This window comes from Notolepis coatsorum, assembly GCF_963971535.1.
Source record: "Notolepis coatsorum genome assembly, chromosome: 18".
Lineage (NCBI taxonomy): Eukaryota > Metazoa > Chordata > Actinopteri > Aulopiformes > Paralepididae > Notolepis > Notolepis coatsorum.
The window spans coordinates 52338126-52357507 of NC_140182.1; the positions used below are offsets into that span (position 1 = coordinate 52338126).

At 41.9% G+C, this 19382-nt stretch overlaps 1 protein-coding gene across 1 annotated transcript in view; it reads left to right on the forward strand.

The window, feature by feature from the left end:
* The window catches only part of gramd2ab (GRAM domain containing 2Ab), a 164273-nt gene that overhangs the window by 61384 nt on the left and 83507 nt on the right, over positions 1-19382 (forward strand). The window contains exon 3 of the mRNA XM_084334767.1: positions 15335-15392. Within this exon, the coding sequence (XP_084190893.1) occupies positions 15335-15392 (58 nt within the window). The remainder of the gene's footprint in view (positions 1-15334; positions 15393-19382) is intronic.

A 19382-nucleotide genomic window follows, 5' to 3' on the forward strand; every position in this document is an offset into this window, starting at 1 on the left:
GAACGAGTCTGGACCTTCCGGCAGAGAGAAAACCATATATCCTGGGAAATATCCCTCAAGTGACATATCGTAGTTTCCAGAATTTAATTGGCTACAAAAATGGTCAATCAATTTCATCGTCAGAGGTGATTGGTCCGGTCACCGGGAGGCGAAACCGGAGATGGTAACTTTTTCTAAACTGACGCTTGTTGGCTGTTTAGGCTTATTATTATATATATATATATTTTTTTACAAAACTTTGTATTCGTTCCACACAGAGAAATAGCAGTTACATCACTTAACATGTATAATAGTCTGTGGTTTAAAATGTTTAACCCCCGCCATTCCTGCAGTATCCCAACAGATACATTTACATCCAAAGCGACTTACAAGTTCTGTACGACAAGTCATCAGGAAGGGCAAACTCTATCAGCTGAGTAACAATGTACAGTCGTGAGCATTTAAATATTCTGCAGTTATACACTTTAACCCTCCCCTCCACCCACAATTTCCCTCCCACCTTCCCCGGGGTCTCGTTCACACACATACAGTACATACCAGGACAGGGAGAGAGGAAGATGGAAGGAAAGAGTAAATAGATAAGGATAGAAAAAGGTTAAACAAATAAAAAGTTATCAAAAAATTATATTTGGTCTTATAACCCAATTAGGGTGTAAATCAAATGGCGGCCATCTTAGCTTTCAACCGATGTATTGGTTCAGAGACACTAAAACAATGCCAAATGAGGGCAAATGCTCTGCAACGTGCGGCAGCCCGCCCTCGGCCTGTCGGAACGTTAAGAGTTTAACCCCTTACCATACTTTAAAGGGATCATCAAGTTGTACTGTTTCTGGAGCCAGATGACTTGTCACTTCTAACTGCTGGTTACAGAATGAGTGGTCACAACACCATCCAATCACAGAAAATTTCTATTCTTAGAGAAAAAAGGTTTTTGATACCAAATCAGGGGTGTCTGATCATCTCTCTCTCCCTCTCTCTGTCCCTTACTCTCCTTTGCAACTTTGCATAGATCCCTTTGCATAAATTCACATAAAGACTCTATCCACAATGCAAATTAATTTAGAGACTGCATATAAATAATAAATCCACAGATGAAAAGAACCTGCCAACACGGTAACATCTGTATTTTCAAACACAATGCATGTGCAGTACAGATGAGACTGATCACATATCAGTGTCCGCTCCATAGGAAGCAGCATGAGTAGATGAGACTGTGATGATATCACATAGCAGTGTCTGCTCCATTGCCAATAAAAAAACTGCTCAACCTCCTTGAAAGATTACCACAATACAGTATACAGACATATTGTTACGGTCTAACCAAGTGGTCAAAAGTGGCAGTACCCCGGGACAGACAGACACAGGAAACAGCTGATAAAATAAACCAGATTTAATAGAAATATACAACAGGAGATAACTGGGGAATAAACTATACTATCCTAACGGGGCCTAAGTGGGGGAAGTGTGTGCCAGCAGGGAACATGTTAATGAGGTGTGTAATACAGAATAACCTATGTGTGTGAATGTGTGTATCTCTAACATGTAAAACTAATGTGGTGTAAAATGTAAATGTGTCAGGCTGTTGTTCGTTTGCGTGTACTAATCAGTCCGGTAACAGAGGGTGGGGTAGCCCATTTCGTGACTGTGATGTAGGGCTGAACGATTAATCAATTTTAAATCGAAATCGTGATTTGAAATGATGCAATTAGCAAACCACAAAAAGAAAATCTCACTTTTTTATATATATCTTCTTTTTTTTAACCAGGAAGTCCCATTGAGATACAAGATCTCCTTTGCACATTGTTGTTATTGTTGTAGGAACGGTTTGGGAGAGGGAGGTAAGGGGTTTTAGATTGTGTGTTGTGAAGTTTATACTTCAGAGAGGGAGAGTAAAGTACAGAAAAAAAGGTACCGTTGGGTACCGGTATCCATTCCCAGGTAAAAAGAAAAATGTTCAGGCTCGGTGTCCCGAACAGACCCACCGCGTAGGCCAGATGCAAGCCGCATTTTACAATAAATACTCCTCGCCACTGAGAGTTCGAGCTGTCTGGTGAAAAGATGCGACAGGCTGCCTCCTCGTGTACCGGAGGGGACACGTGATGCAAGGCTTCTATCCTCACTACAGCTGACCAGTGGGAGGCATAGTCTAGCAACGTTCAAGACAGGGGAGGGAATAATTGGAATCACGAAATTGGGATGGGAGAAAAATTGAAAAATAGGAGAAAAAGTGGATACAAAAATATATATATATTCTAATCGCAAATTTTATCGCAATCGCAATATCTGTCCGAAAAATCGCAATTAGATTATTTCCCAAAACCATGCAGCCCTACTGTGATGCACCGAGTGAATCCACAGTCACTTCCTAGTCCGTAGCAAACCAACCTAGATTTACCATGGAGGACTGGTTCTGCCCGAAGGTTCAAAGGTACTTACAGTTGCACGAGGGTTTCGGACAGAGATACGTGATGGTTTGAAAGCTCGGCGTTGCTAATAAACATTTAAAAAAAAAAATTATAAACGTGTAAACATCACAGAGGCAGCGTTGCATCAGAATGGCTTCTTCTCTTATTCTGCATTTGTGACATGCCTGGTGCGCCCAGCATGCAACGCTGCCTCTGTGATGTTTAACACGTTTATAGAAATTATTTAAAATGTTTATTAGCAACGGCAAGCTTTCAAACCATCACGTATCTCTGTCCGAAACCCTCGTGCAACTGTGAGTACCTTTGAAATCTAGGTTGGTTTGCTACGGACTAGGAAGTGACTGTGGATCACAGTCACAAAAGGGGCTAAGGGTGGGGAAATGTCCGAGTACCAAAGTCCATTCGTGTGTCCCGATATGCCAGTTGGAGAGGGAGTGTGCGCAGGAAGCAAAACTGTGTTAAAAGCTGCTCCCAATCGCGTCTGATTAGACTTGATGAGTTGGAACGAGGTGGGAGTCACAACACATATCATAATACTAGAGCTGTGAATCTTCATTGTCCTCAGGATTCGATTACGTTTCAGCTTGATGCATCTCAATAATATATTACATCCTTGATTACTGCTACGTTTTCATCAAATAATACATGTCAAATAAATTTATGTTTTTATTTACAAAGTTCTTAACACTATGATCGCCGCGGACGAGTTTTCACGTCATTCCGAGCCATGCTCATTCTGCCGAAGACGCCGTAACTCGTCTTTGATGTCAATATTTCAAAAATCTGTCATCGAAATCATATTTCCTTTCCTGAGCCCTGAGACACACTGCTGATCTCCTCTCAACTCTCTAGCGCAGGGGTGTCAAACTCATTTTCACATAGGGCCACATCAGCATTATGGTTGCCCTCAAAGGGCCAAAGACCGTATAAATGTTAATGTAATGTAAAATAAATGTAGCTACTCATTTACATATTGTTAAACATGTTGTTTCTGTATTTATTACTTATTCAAGTTATACATATTGCATATGCATTTGCATAGATGTAAAAATATATGTTAGCTTATGTTATTTTAACAAATAATTTTTGTTTATCAGAACCCCATATTACTCCATTAATCAATGATCAAACCATTCAAGTAAATAACAAAGAAGAAGATCATCAAATACAAGCTATGACATTAAGTTTGTTCAAAACCTTTTTGTCACAGTCAAGAGGGGCAGAACTAACAACTGAGCTGCAAAGAACACATGGGACAGATTTAAAGCAGATGTTACAAAAACAAATGGCTGCACACAACCTTGCAGAGGCCATACATCCAACTAATGGAAGATAGTTTAATTAACTTTAATTAACAGATTGCAGAATGGGTTCAGTACAGTACAGCTCAATACACACAATTGTTAAGGGGATGCAGACCAGAGAAAGACTTTCGACTTGTTTACATCAGGGTCCACCATTTTCAATTCGTAATGAAATTGCTATTATGTGTCTGCATGAACACACAACTGTAACTGTACTCAAAAATAACAAAATAAGGGTTGTCTCAGTTCACAACTATATTGGTCAAGTTTTGGGTGGGACTTGTTTGCGTCCCTACAGCTTCTTATTCAATTGAGCGAGATGCTCGGTTATGTCACACAGCCAGTTTGCATCTGACAGTTCAGACAATATTTCTTCAACCCTTTGTTACCTATTCCGCCTGGATCTTTTTTGTATTTTGGGCTGTAAAATTGTCAAAGAATGTCTGAGGAGTAAGTGCTTTTGGCTTTTTTCCTTTGTTACTTCATCAATACCTCAGATGTTCAACATACATGTATGTGTAAGAATGTGTAATAACTAAGGCTGTCAAAGTTAAAGCTTTATTAACGCATTTTTTTTATATTACCAGAGCTCTTGGGGGGCCACATCAAATGACGTGGCGGGCCACATTTGCCGCGCGGGCCATGAGTTTGACGTCTAGCGGTTCAAGAGCGACATCTGGTGGCCGATCGGCAGATCGCCAACCGGATATTAACCTTTGAACCGGTAGTACTCATCCATATGTGGTCCGGCCACTCGCTATAGCTCCCGCGACTCCATCTTGAAACACTGGATAATAGATCGCTCGCCCTAACTCAATAAACAACGTTATTTGGACGTATATACTATTATACAACCTGGAAATGGATCGGGCATTTCTACATCCCATAATAGAAAAAAAAATTCCACGCTCATCTGCCAGCGGCGCGAGGAAGCCACGGTAAGATTCAGCGTTATTTTCTAACGTATTCTATACTAACTGATCTGATGAACATATGACCCACTCTGGATGAATCATCTAACGCTGCCCACGGAATTATAAACGATCCCCCGCCCATCCGGTCAACATCAGATGATGCGTAGAAACTTCTAGAAGTACGTCCAGTTGAAACTTTTTATCTCGCACAGATTCCTACCAAACTGTATTTGATCATCAATATAATGCATTTAGGGCTATAAATCACGTTCTGAAGAAAGCTGCAGAAAACGATAAAAACATACTTATACTTTAGACCATATTTTAGTATGAATATGTGAATGAAAAAGTTTAACGTTGCTACACCCTGAACAATACATATAGGACATTGAATGGGCCATAATAATGGCAATTTAGCAATATAATTTAAAAAGTTATAGCCCTGCAAAGAAGGGGAACTTCTCCATAGACAAATAGAGCTGGCGAGGGATGGTAAATTATGAATTTAACCCATGGCGATTAAAGTGTTAAATCAGAATGTCAACATAAATGAAATAAAAATAAATACAATAGTATAGCCCTTGCCTACCTACATGTGTGTGAATTGTTTTCCATTCTCAAAAACTTATTTATTTTCACATAGAAACTTATTGAGAGGGGAGGCGTGTATGCCTTTGACGACGGAACTGCATTTCCGCGTTCGAGTTTTGCGCTCTGATTGGCCAGGTCATGTGACATGTGCGCCAATCGTGGGACAGCAAGTTCTGCGCCTATTTCCGGGTCTAACAGCCTGCAAACTACCTGGCGTTCTATCGCCATGCTCTAAGACAAACTCTAACCTTAACCAACTTCGAAAGATTGCCTAAGCTTAACCGTCGGAATCAGGGCAGGCGTTCTATCGCCATGCTCTAAGACAAACTCTAACCTTAACCTACTTCGAAAGAGCGCCTAAGCTTAACCATTGTAGAAACTTGCGGTCCCACGATTGGGCGTACATGTCACATGACCAGAAATGACCTGGCCAATCAGAGACGCGGAAATGCAGTTATGTTGTAGAAGGCATTCAGGCAGAGGGGAGCCCTATTGACTGTTACACCACTGAATGGCATGCTGGGTACAGCTTGCTAGCTAGCCAGGTAGCATAACAGTCTGTTACATTGTAGGAATGTTTTGTACATTTGCCATGTTGTTTCACTAAGCTCACACATTTCAAGCATCAGGGATGTAACTTTCGTTCTCTGTAATAACGTTTGCCTGGTCCACTAATGTTAGCTGTTAGCAATGGCAGCAGCCAGCTAGCTCACTTGTTGGATTATCTCACGTTTACTATTAAGTGAAAATAGTTAGTGAAAACAATAGTTCCCAGTAGGGATGCACCGAAATTCCGGTCACCGAAAATATTCAGCCGATATATTGTTTTCTCAAAATAATTTTAGAATAGCAATTAATAACTAGAGGTTGGTGTGTCTGCTCTAGCACCAACACGTACCTCTAAATTCACTAGCAGTGCTTCGTGTGTCTGCTCTAGCACTAACATGTACCTCTAAAATCACTAGCAGTGCTTGGTGCGTCTGCTCTAGCACCAACATGTACCTCACGTCCGGTCATTCTGCTCTTGCTTCTTGTGTGTTTCAGGGGTAAATGTATGGCTACAGTCAGCCCTGCTCAATATGTCAGCTTGTCCATGGGAGCTACTGGGTGGCCAGTGTTTTTCTCACAACAGACTGTGGTTATTACTGCACACACACACACACACACACACACACACACACACACACACACACACACACACACACACACACACACACACACACACACACACACACACACACACACACACACACACACACACACACACACACACACACACACACACACACACACAGACAGTTTAGAGCTATGTCTATTCAGTACAGGCTTAATTAGCTCCTTAGTAAACTGAGGGCCCATTCATATTGTGGCCTACATACACTCACAGTGGCTCTCCTGTAACAAAGTGCTTTACAGTAAACTGCTTTCTCTACAGACTGAGGCACGCTTCTACAATCTTTTTTTTTCTTTTTTTCATAATCTTTGATGATACCATATATGATATAATATGGGCGGCTGGGTAGTGTAGAGGCCTATGCACTCGCCTACACTGCAGAGACCTGGGTTAAAATTCTGGTGTCAGTGGTCCCTCTGGCTTGGTCAGTCATCCCTACAAACACAATTGCCAGTGTTCGTGGGAATGTAGAGGTGTAGGCACTAGAGCAGACCCACCAAGCACTGCTAGTGAATTTAGAGGTATATGTTGTTCACTAGAGCAGACCCACCAAGCACTGCTAGTGAATTTAGAGGTATATGTTGTTCACTAGAGCAGACACACCAAGCACTGCTAGTGAATTTAGAGGTATATGTTGTTCACTAGAGCAGACACACCAAGCACTGCTAGTGAATTTAGAGGTATATGTTGTTCACTAGAGCAGACACACCAAGCACTGCTAGTGAATTTAGAGGTATCTCTGGGGGAATGTAACGCGTGCAGAGGTTCACGCTATTTCCCCCGATCCCCTCCCTGCTGAACAGGCGCCCCGACCGACCAGTAGGAACCGCAGTTTACAATGACCAGGACACATACCCCGCCGGCTTCCCACACGCTAACATTGCCAATTGTGTTAGTAGGGATGACTGACCAGGCCGGAGGTACCGCTGACAGCTGGATTCGATCCCAGAGTCTCTGCGGTGGTAGGCGAGTGCATTCTCCACTGCGCTACCCAGCCGCACCCAGATTACAAATTTAATACTCCCACTTTTGTTGTTAAATCTGACATTACAAAAAAAATCTAAATCAGTCACACTGGCATTTAAATGGTTAAAATTATAAAATTAATTTAATATGTGGTGGTTATGATCAGGGCTGAAGTTGAATAAAAGATTTATGAAAGAAAAAATTCCTGCACCAGAATGCAGGAAATTAAGTCTTTACTGTTGGATTTTGATCATAATCAGCCAATCACCTCTTCATCTGTGTTCGTGTAGTTCCTGCGTTGTGTTTATTTCTCTCTCCGACGTTGACCTGGACCTTCTCATACTGGCTGTACAATCTTTGTCATTCCCCTTTAATGCAATCCGTAATCATAAGAATTCGACATTGGCAACTTCATACCTTTCTTGGAAAACGTTGTTTATTCCATAAACAAAACCTCGTAATCATATGGAAACAAGTTCTGGATTGTCCTTGAAAAGTCTTGAAAGGAAAACTAAATTCATTATTCTATCGTCTCTTCTGCTTTAGTCCAATGGTGGTTGAGGCCTCGTCGTTAGCCAAAACCCTTCTTTGTTAGCCGAAGCTAGCCTCTTCGAGGCATAGGAGGGGGGGGGAGGCCCCTCCCACCACCTTCTAGTTAGTGCTCTGTCTCTCTGTCCACGTCTGCTCGTATCAGCCTTGCGTCCTGTTCTAACTTACACTGCGAGAAAACTCACAGCTATAGACTATAGTCCTTAGCAACGGCTGACTGCCCCTAGCAACCGCTACTTCTCCTGACCTACGACCCAGATTTCTCTGTCTCTCTATCTGCCTTCCCTGTGACAACGGTTATGTTGATATTAAAACACCTCTCAGCCTCTCACTCCACCCAGCTGATAACGGCCCTCTGTCTGCACAGTTTGGCTGGAGACACACATACATGACTGATATTATCCTCTTAAAACTCATATCTATATAGGTTATAAACCAAATGCAAATCATCGATTTCCTTCAGTAACTAAAATGTTACTGAAAATCGCAATGATTTCCCCAGTCCGGCCCTGCCTGTGAGAAGGTTACTGACGGAACATAATTTAATTGACATGTTAGCCACCCCATTTCAATTAAAATGTCATTAATTTCATCTGTGGATTTGTTTCAGGGACACCTGTAGTAAAGGAGAGGGGAGGAGGAGAGAAACAGCCCGATGACATGGTTGTTAAATTGCTCCATTCTCCGCGTGATATCATTTATAAAATGTCCAATCTAGCTAATTTAGTTTGCTCATAATAGCCTGCTGGTTTAGTATCCCGCTTTTCAATGAAGTCATGCTTAAAATGTTAAATATATTAATTCAGTTTTTGTCCTCTTATTAGCCACTATCTATTCACTAATACATGGCAATAAGCTCAGTCTACTGGCTACATCTGTGTTGTTGACACACACTTTGAGCACCGTGGTATTGTTCAAAATAGCCAAATCATGTTGTGATACTAAACAAATACCTTATTTTCTGTATTAATCCCAAGGGGTAAAACAGTTACACCAAAAGGAAGTGTTAGCAGACTTTGTTTGGACTTGACGTTAGTCTCCTTCCCTCCCATTTCAATTCAACAATGCATTCCAAAGCAATTCAGCATTCCAGACCTCATGATATAATTTGCAATTTAATTGACACGAAAAAAATGCATTCCAAATGTAGGGTTTATGAAATTATTGTAAATTATTATTATACTTCTTTGTTATATTTTCTTTTTTTCTACTTTTTCTCCCCCTTTTTCTGTATTTTTCTCCTATCCCAATTTAGTCGTTATGCCAATTCCCTTCCTGGTCGTTGTGCGCATTTCCCCCCCCACTTGCCGGCCTAGGGAGGGTTGATAGATACTATCACATGTCTCCTCCGATACATGTGGAGTCAGCCAGCCGCTTCTTTTCACCTGACAGGATCCCACTACTTCCCCCAGTTCCCTTCCTCGCTGAGCAGGCGCCCCGACCGACCTGTAGGAGTCGCTGTTTACAACGACCAGGATACACACCCCACCGGCTTCCCACCCGCTAACACTGCCAATTGTGTTAGTATGGACGACCGACCAAGCCGGAGGTACCGCTGACAGCTGAATTCCATACCAGTGTCTCTGCGGTGGTAGGCAGGCGCTTAGTCCGCTGCGCTACCCAGCCGCCCATTTTGTTATATTTTCTAATAGGAATGTTGGTACTGCATGAAGAAAACTACTGGGACAAACAATTATATTTCCATGATTTTATTACCTCCATTATTCTCTACAACTAACCTCACAACCTTTGCTAAACCACCTATAAGATTGTTGCATTTTTCAGTTTATTGAACCAGAAAAACTCTATGGCGGCTACCAATGCATCCTTTGTCTGTGGTTTGGCTTCTCTGCAGATGTAGTCTTTCATCATGTGCCAAACTATCTCAATGGGGTTCAGATCTGGAGATTCGGTGGGCGTTTTGACCCAATTTATCCCCTCTGCCTCAATGCACGCCCCTTGCAGCAGTGTTATTGGGATCTCCCATACTATTAAGTGGTCATAATTTGTTAATCTCTTAACAGTCCTGCAAATTTTGCATAAGATTACATACTGAAAGTAAATTGGACACTATTCTGGAACCATTTGTAGCAGATGCACAAGTATTTTTTTTGTTAATCCTCTTTTTCTCCGCCTGATTTTTAAATTTTTCTCCCCATCCCAATTTAGTTGTTATGCCAATTCCCCCCCTCCCCTACCTGGTTGTTGTGCGCATGTTCCTCCTACTGGTCGGTACAAGGGAACCCTGAAGTCCACCACATGCTTCCTCCGACACATGTGGAGACAGCCAGTGGCTCTTTTTTCACCTGGCAGCGAGGACTCTCATTGGTGAAGCGTAACGCGTGGGAGGTCACGCTGCCTTCACCATTTCCTGCCTTTCGCTGAGCAGGCGCCCAGACCTGACCTGTAGGCGTCGCTGTCCACAACGCCAGATTACCACCCACGACTTCCCTCCCCCTAACTCAGCCAAAACGAGTTAGTATGACGACCGGCCCAAGCCGCAGGGCAATGCTGACTCCGGGAGTCGAGACCGCAGCCTCTTGCATTGGTGATGAGCGCAATCTCCGCTACGCCACCCGACCGCCAAGCCCAGATGCGTGTATCGCTTCCGCAACGGAATTCGGTTTCCGGGTTCCCCTGATTGGCCGCGACGGCCACGTGACCCACGCCGCTATCCGCCTCTCTGCCTCTGCCGCTGCCTGTGTGTTGACGCGCGCGCGGCATGGACTTCACTGCCGCTTTCCCACTTCAACGCCAGAGCGCTCTTGTTTAATAATATTGTCGCGTCATCTTCTGAGTGCAGAAACGCTGCTGTTTAATGCTGCTGTCACTTTTCACATAGTCATCTTGAGTCAAGAATCACTTTTCCCACTTCAATGACAGAGCTGCTGTTTAATGCTATTGTCGCTTTTCACATAGTCATCTTGAGTCAAGAATCACTTTTCCCACTTCAATGACAGAGCTGCTGTTTAATGCTCACTTTTCCCACTTCAATGACAGAGCTGCTGTTTAATGCTATTGTCGCTTTTCACATAGTCATCTTGAGTCAAGAATCACTTTTCCCACTTCAATGACAGAGCTGCTGTTTAATGCTATTGTCGCTTTTCACATAGTCATCTTGAGTCAAGAATCACTTTTCCCACTTCAATGACAGAGCTCGCTTGTTTAATAATATTGTCGCGCCATTTTCTGAGTGCAGAAACGCTGCTGTTTAATGCTATTGTCGCTTTTCACATAGTCATCTTGATTCAAGAATCACTTTTCCCACTTCAATGACGCAGCTCTCTTGTTTAATAATATTGTCGCGTTGTGGAAAGCAGGATGAGAGAGCGTAGATTTCAGTGTGTATCATTTAATCATTTATCATTTAACATTTGAAAGGCATACATTGTTGTCATACAGAAGTACATAATACTTTTTATCCAAAATGCTTCTTACTGTTACTGTTAGAGACTGTGCTAGACAAAATAAGTATGAAATAAAATAGTATAGCATGTAAAATAGAAGTAAAAATAGAGGTCACAGTGTTCAGTATAGACATATGTACAATGTTCGATGCAGAATAGAAGTAACTGAGTTACCATACAATATACAATATACTATGCAATGTACTAATATACAATACGCTATAGTGCAAAGCAGAAATGGGATGAGGTACAATTTACAGTAAGGTGTACGAGTTGCAGTGCAAATGCTTCTTACTGTTGCGCTCCAGAGACTGTTATCATACAATATACAATATACTATGCAATGTACTAATATACAATACGCTATAGTGCAAAGCAGAAATGGGATGAGGTACAATTTACAGTAAGGTGTACGAGTTGCAGTGCAAATGCTTCTTACTGTTGCGCTCCAGAGACTGTTACCATACAATATACTATGCAATGTACTAATATAATAATAATAATAATAATTTAGGACCTGCTCCGAGGTCATCAATTGGCACACATGCGATGCATGCATGCAATTCGTATCTGCGATTAACCCATCCCGTCGCCCTTCCCCCCCAAGGGCAGCCGGGAGCAGACAGGCGTCAACGTGAGCCGCGCCAGGGGACCAATCCAAGTGCTCCTGTCCGTCTTCGTCAAGGACGCCACAGCGTTAGCGATCTTGTTGTTGTGCATGTTTTTCCATTGGGTTTATCTTATCGGGGGGGAAACCCTTGCGAGCACGGGGAGAACATGCAAACTCCACACAGAAAGGCCTGGGAGATACCCCACCTGGGTAACTGGCATCATGGAAACCTGGTCCCCAAGCGGGAATCGAACCCTGGACCTTCTTGCTGTGAGGCGACAGTGTTAACCACTACACCACGTGCCGCCACGTATACAATACATGCACAAGTCTGACCTCTTTTGAAAGGAAACACTCTGCACAACAGGAAGAATCACTCTGAGTGCTATTGTCATAGAGTTAATTTCCGTCTGAATTACTTTGCAAACAGATGCCTGCAGATCTATCTACTCTATAGTTATTAGCTGAAAACACTGCTGGGGCCATAGCCTGAAGTCTTACCTAGAACATGTCCAAAGTTGATAACAATATCACAAAGAATGAGTGTTTTACACATCTTTATGTAATGCAGTGCTTCTCAAACTTTTTCTGTCAGGCCCCCCTTTGGCGGACCAAAATATTTTGGGCCCCCCCCCCCCCCCCCCCCCCTCGCCTCAACAAAATAGTCATGAAATGGGCCATGTTTAAATTTATTGAAATAACACCAATATCGTGACCTTTCAAATTGGCCCTATTGGCCCTATATTTTGTTTTCAGAGCTGTCATGGATGAAAAGCCAGCTTCACACAGATACTGTATGTGGTGCTGAATGGTATCAACACCTTAACTGCTGCATCATGAGATACTTGGTGGGCCATGAGATGCGATACTTGGTACTCAGCACCACACTCTGAAACTAGCTCTCTAGGTGGTATCAGATGAGATTTCAAAGAGTTCTTCCAAGAGTTTGGATGGAGATGTGTCAGGAAGCTTTGTCTCAATGTTGTCTGTAAAGTTTTTTTTTATCCAGAGTAACTTGGTGATCCTTTTCTGTGTTTTATTAAATAATGATTTTCAGATTTTGAGAAATGGTATTTTCATAGAGAACAGTGCAGCTGCAACAGATAGAACTTTAGTGATAATTTTTTTTTTTTTTTTTTTTTTTTTTATAAATCTCAAGGCCCCCCCTGTCATGCCTCTGCACCCCCCCCCTGGGGGGCGCGCCCCCCACTTTGAGAAACACTGATGTAATGGTATGTTATGTTTAGGCGTTTTCCCCAAAAATGTGGAGACGCAACAACAGATCAACAACAGATCAGCGCAACAACAGATTAACACAATTTGCGCTCCGGAGAGGGAGGCACATGTTCATTCTCTGATGTACTTTATTGCTTTATCGCTTTTACCGCAAACCAACTCAAGTAAGATGTCATTCTTTTCAGAATTTCACCAGAATCGACAACGTCACGTGACTGAGAGGAATGGCGTGCTGAATGCTCTGCACAGATCTGTCCTTACAAGTAGGGATGTCCCGATCACATTTTTTTGCTCCCGATCCGATCCCGATCATGTGATTTTGAGTATCTACTGATACCGATCTTTCCCGATCCGATTTATTTTTATTTTATTTATTAAATTTTTAATTTGTATCCCAATTTCTCACATTACATTCACCCTGAATGTTGTTGCTGTGCGGGTGGGTTTTTGGGGGGGGCCCGTGGTTCGGGTTCTTGGCGAGTCGAGGTGTTAAAGAGGCATGATGCTTTGGTTCGCTGGGGCGCCGGACTCGGGGTCCTCGGGGGTTGGGGATCGTGGCTGCCGTGTCTGGAGATGGAGGGGGCTCAAGATGTTCACTATATAGTACTTTTCTTTTATTAAAAATAATTTTTTTTTTTTTTTGTTCCTTACTTGGTATGTTAATTTGTATTATGGCAGTTTTTTTTATTTCATTCAATTATTAGGTGTCTTGTCAGTATGTTTATTTTTTTTATTGTATTATTATTATTATTATTATTATTATTATTATTATTATTATTATTATTATTATTATTATTATTATTATTATTATTATTATTATTATTATTATTATTATTATTATTATTATTATTATTATTATTATTATTGTTGCTTTGTCTGTCCGGTGGTTTGTTATTGTGGTGACTGTATGTGCTGTGTTTTGTTTCATGTAAAAAAGGAAAATAAAAAATATTTGATAAAAAAAAAAAACGTTAATGAACATTGTTACTCAGCTAATAGAGAGTTGTACCCTTCCTACTGACTTGTCGTACGAAACTTGTAAGTCGCTTTGGATAAAAGCGTCAGCTAAATGACGAAATTTAAATGTATAGACTATTTATCACTTTAGCTCCTGGAAAGGGCTTTGACATGGACATAATTTTCATACATCTTGTTTGTGGCAGCACTGCTTTGGTTATGCTCTACTGTATGGACTGTATTTGCATGGTTGGTGTTGATTGATGGTTTCAGATGAGCTTTGAAAGATCTATGTGGTAAATTCTGAGACAACATGACACAGCAGAAAATACAGGCAGAAAAGCGCCCATGTGCTACATGTGAAATGTGCACCCTCTGGCCCCACCCCGATTGTGACGTGAAAGTACCTTTTTGGAGGTTGTTTGACGTCACGATCAGGGTGGGGCCAGATACTATAGCCACCAAGGAGAAATTGGATTGACTCATGCAAGGACTGTGCTGCTGCCTGCTGCTATGTTCCACTAATTTCAAGCTTGTACTCAGAGACAGTTGTGTAACAGAGCTGCACGTTTTTCTTCATTATTCCACCATTTGTCAAGTTTCTTGTTACAGGAACAACCAACACGCCAGTCTGCAGTATTTGTGTTTGTAGTGCTTTATTCATTATATACAGCTCTCCTTCTGACTGTTGATACGGTTCTGAACCCTGCCATCTTGTTATTCATAAACTATTATATAACCAAGTCTGGGATTATTATCACAATGGGCTGCTATCAAAATATAACTATAATTTTTGTTTATTATTAGTTTGAATACAATGTTAATCTATTGCCAAATTTATAAATGAATGACTTGTAAAACCACTGCTACTGTCATTTGCTATAGAAAATAAGGGATGTGCTTCACTCCTTCTCTTTCTCAGTCTCTCTCTCACTCTGTCTCTCACCCTCACTCTCTCTCACACACTCATTCTTTCTCACTCTCTTACTCTCCCTGCCTCTCGCTGTCTCTCCCTCACTCTTCCTTTCTCACTTTCTCTAAATACCTATATATGACTCTGTCTCTCACTCTCTCTTTCTCTCACTCTCTCTTACTCTCTCTATCCTGCACTATCTCTGTATCTCTCTCTCACATACTCTTTAAGTCTGTGCTCTGCAGTTTGTGCACGTAGTCATTGTGTGTGTCTTCTTTCTGCTCCAGGCTCCAGCTGATAGACGAGCTGTCTTACGAAGATGTGAAGAAATGCTACAGAGGCTCGGTGAGTCCCTGACGCCATCTCATGCTGTGGCAAAAACTCACATACAGTGGCCCCTGTTTTTATTCATCTAAATGTAAGTGTTAAGTCAGAGTGCTGGTCCACATCTGGGTTAATCAGAGTGCTGGTCCACATGGGTTAATCAGAGTGCTGGTCCACATCTGGGTTAATCAGAGTGCTGGTCCACATGGGTTAAGTCAGAGTGCTGGTCCACATGGGTTAAGTCGGAGTGCTGGTCCACATCTGGGTTAATCAGAGTGCTGGTCCACATGGCTTAATCAGAGTGCTGGTCCACATCTGGGTTAATCAGAGTGCTGGTCCACATGGGTTAAGTTAGAGTGCTGGTCCACATGGGTTAAGTCAGAGTGCTGGTCCACATGGGTTAATCAGAGTGCTGGTCCACATGGGTTAAGTCAGAGTGCTGGTCCACATGGGTTAAGTCAGAGTGCTGGTCCACATGGCTTAATCAGAGTGCTGGTCCACATGGGTTAAGTTAGAGTGTTGGTCCACATGGGTTAAGCCAGAGTGCTGGTCCACATGGGTTAAGCCAGAGTGCTGGTCCACATGGGTTAAGTCAGAGTGCTGGTCCACATGGGTTAAGTCAGAGTGCTGGTCCACATGGGTTAATCAGAGTGCTGGTCCACATGGGTTAAGTCAGAGTGCTGGTCCACATGGGTTAAGTCAGAGTGCTGGTCCACATGGGTTAAGTCAGAGTGCTGGTCCACATGGGTTAATCAGAGTGCTGGTCCACATGGGTTAAGTCAGAGTGCTGGTCCACATGGGTTAAGTCAGAGTGCTGGTCCACATGGGTTAATCAGAGTACTGGTCCACATGGGTTAAGTTAGAGTGCTGGTCCACATGGGTTAAGCCAGAGTGCTGGTCCACATGGGTTAAGTTAGAGTGCTGGTCCACATGGGTTAAGTCAGAGTGCTGGTCCACATGGGTTAAGTTAGAGTGCTGGTCCACATGGGTTATGTCAGAGTGCTGGTCCACATGGGTTAAGTCAGAGTGCTGGTCCACATGGGTTAAGTCAGAGTGCTGGTCCACATGGGTTAAGTTAGAGTGCTGGTCCACATGGGTTAAGTCAGAGTGCTGGTCCACATGGGTTAAGTCAGAGTGCTGGTCCACATGGGTTATGTCAGAGTGCTGGTCCACATGGGTTAAGTCAGAGTGCTGGTCCACATGGGTTAAGTCAGAGTGCTGGTCCACATGGGTTAAGTCAGAGTGCTGATCCACATGGGTTAAGACAACTATATTTATATTATACTGTAGAACTTCAATGAATACCACAGGGTTTTATTTGCTTCAATCATTGAATACAACCAGCATATATTTAGGACAGGCCTATAAGGGACTGGCCTTTAATTCCTTTTGTATAGAACTCCTGCTCAACAAACACGGGAAATACTATCAACTTGTTACTGTTACTGTAAACCAGTAACTATGAATATTACCTGTATAAAAATGTACAACATATTAATTACAAATAATTTTATTTTGCTCTAAGAGACAGCATGTTGATTTGAATTTAATTGAAATGGAATAACATATAAATTAGGAATCATTTGATCTCGCTCCAAGAGACAGCACGTTGATTTGAATTGAAATTGAATAACATATCAATTAGGAATCATTTGATCTCGCTCTAAGAGACAGCACATTCTCACTCTAGCATCTAGAGTCTACTACTAATGGTGAGTAAATTACAGTTATAATACAGGTGCTCTGCATTTGTGTAGTTGGCTAACATTATGTATCACATTGTGCCGAATATAAGACAATGTTTTTTCCTAGAAAAAATCGGAAAAAGGGGCATTGTCTTATTTTCGGGGTCTAGACTTTTAAATGCCATTATAAATTCACAACAACAGATCACGCCAAACGAGTGTTTCCCAAGTGAGCACCGTCTTTCTCTCTGTGGGTGCGTTAGGTAACTCACGGTGCTCATTGTGTGCGCTGAGCGCATTTCATTTAGTTTGTGGGGCGGCGTGGCTCAGGGGTAGAGCGCGGCGTCCAATGATCGAAGGGTTGGTGGTTCGAATCCCGCTCAAGCCCATGTCCATCCCATTGCCGTTGTGTCCTTGGGCAAGACACTTAACCTACTTGCCTCGTATGAATGTGTATGCATGTGAATGAATGTTGGTGGTGGTCGGAGGGGCCGTAGGCGTTGATTATTCGCCACGCTTCCGTGAGTCTGCCTCAGGGCAGCTCTGGCTGCAATTGTAGCTTACCACCACCGGTATGACTGTGTATGAACGAATAATGGACTCTGTGAAGCGCTCTGAGTAAAGAGAGAGCGCTATATAAATCCAATCCATTATTATTATTATTATTATTATTATTATTATTATTATTATTATTATTATTATTATTATTATTATTATTATTATTATTATTATTAGTTCTGTTCTGTTCTGTCTAAGCAACTTCCATCAGGCACGCATCCACATTAGACAGATGTAAGAGTCTGTGTAGGATCCATTTCTTCCATAATGTATACTGAGCCTAGTCAGAAAGTGCTCAACACTCTTCTGTCTTTCTCTCTGTCTCTCTCTCTGTCTCCCTCTGTCTCCCTCTCCCTCTCACACACATGCAGCCTGCAGTGACAGGTGCAACAGGAGGGGTTATGATAGCAATTTTAAGATCATGGTGATCAACAGAACTGAAATATGGTGTTACAGAGTGTAATGTTAGAAGTAGGGATGGGCATCGATTTTTGAATATTCAAATAGTTGTTCAATTATTAAAAAAAAATTAATAGTTAATGCAATTATAATTTAGTCTCAAAAATATATATTTTCCCTTGTTTTTACCGGCACCCGTCTGTTAACAGCTGGGAGAACAGAAAAGAAAGATGAAGAAAGATAGACCGGAGATGTTTCATTGTAGCAACGTTTTGTACATTTGCCATGTTGTTTCACTAAGCTCACACATTTCAAGCGTCAGTGATGTAACTTTCAGAATTATTATAATATATATTTTCTTATGTTAAAAAGGGGTGCATATACAGCAGGTTTTTGGTTTGGGTATGTCCTGCAGCATTTTGTGGTCACAATGCTTTCCACACATGTACTGTACTGATGCCTGTTACACTATCACACAATAAGTCCACAGTAGAGTCATCCCTCAGAGCAGCAGTTTTAAACATTTTGCACTAGTCCCAATCCCAAAGCAGTCCTGAAGCACCAGTTCAGTTTCTTCATTCCACACTTTAACAGTTTTACTTACTGGAGGGGCTTGTTTGAGGCGTTGTCTGTACGCTGGGTAGAGGAACGCTGAAATGTAGTCGGACTGTCCGAAGTGTGGCTGGGAAACAGCTCTGTAGGCTCCTCTCACGTTGCTATAGATGTGGTCCAGAGTGTTATTCTCCCTTGTAGGCTCTTCTCACATTGCTATAGACGTGATCCTAATATATACTGTATATATATATTTGTATATACAGCATTATTGTACAGTACATGCTATCATACAGAGTGATGGGTTATATGCAGGTGTATAAGTAAGTATATAGAAGGATTATATGCAGGTATATTCAGACAAATACATATATATACAGTATGTATATATATACAGTATATATATATGCTGTAAATATAAAAATATATGCTGTAAATATAAAAATATAATAAATGTAAATATGCCATATACAGCACTGTGTATATGGGTAGACTATAGTATGAGGTGGGTAGTTAAGTATTATGATTGCTATGATTACAGTGTAGGGCAGTTATAGACAGTGAAAGCAGTAGGTAGGTATAAATTGAGTATAGGCAACAGAGTTCAGAGTCGTACAGTATGGGTAACAGGGCCTAGGGTGTAGGCAAGGGAGTCAGAGTTTATATAGTGGGGGAGGGCTGTGGTACAGAGAAAGAAGTGGTTCCCGGGAACATGACACATTCAGCTGCACAAAGAGCAGGCAGGCAAATTGAAGCTCTCGTTAAAGGCCCACTTGCAGGTTGTATTTTTGTTCAATAAACAATGTGGACTAGGCCA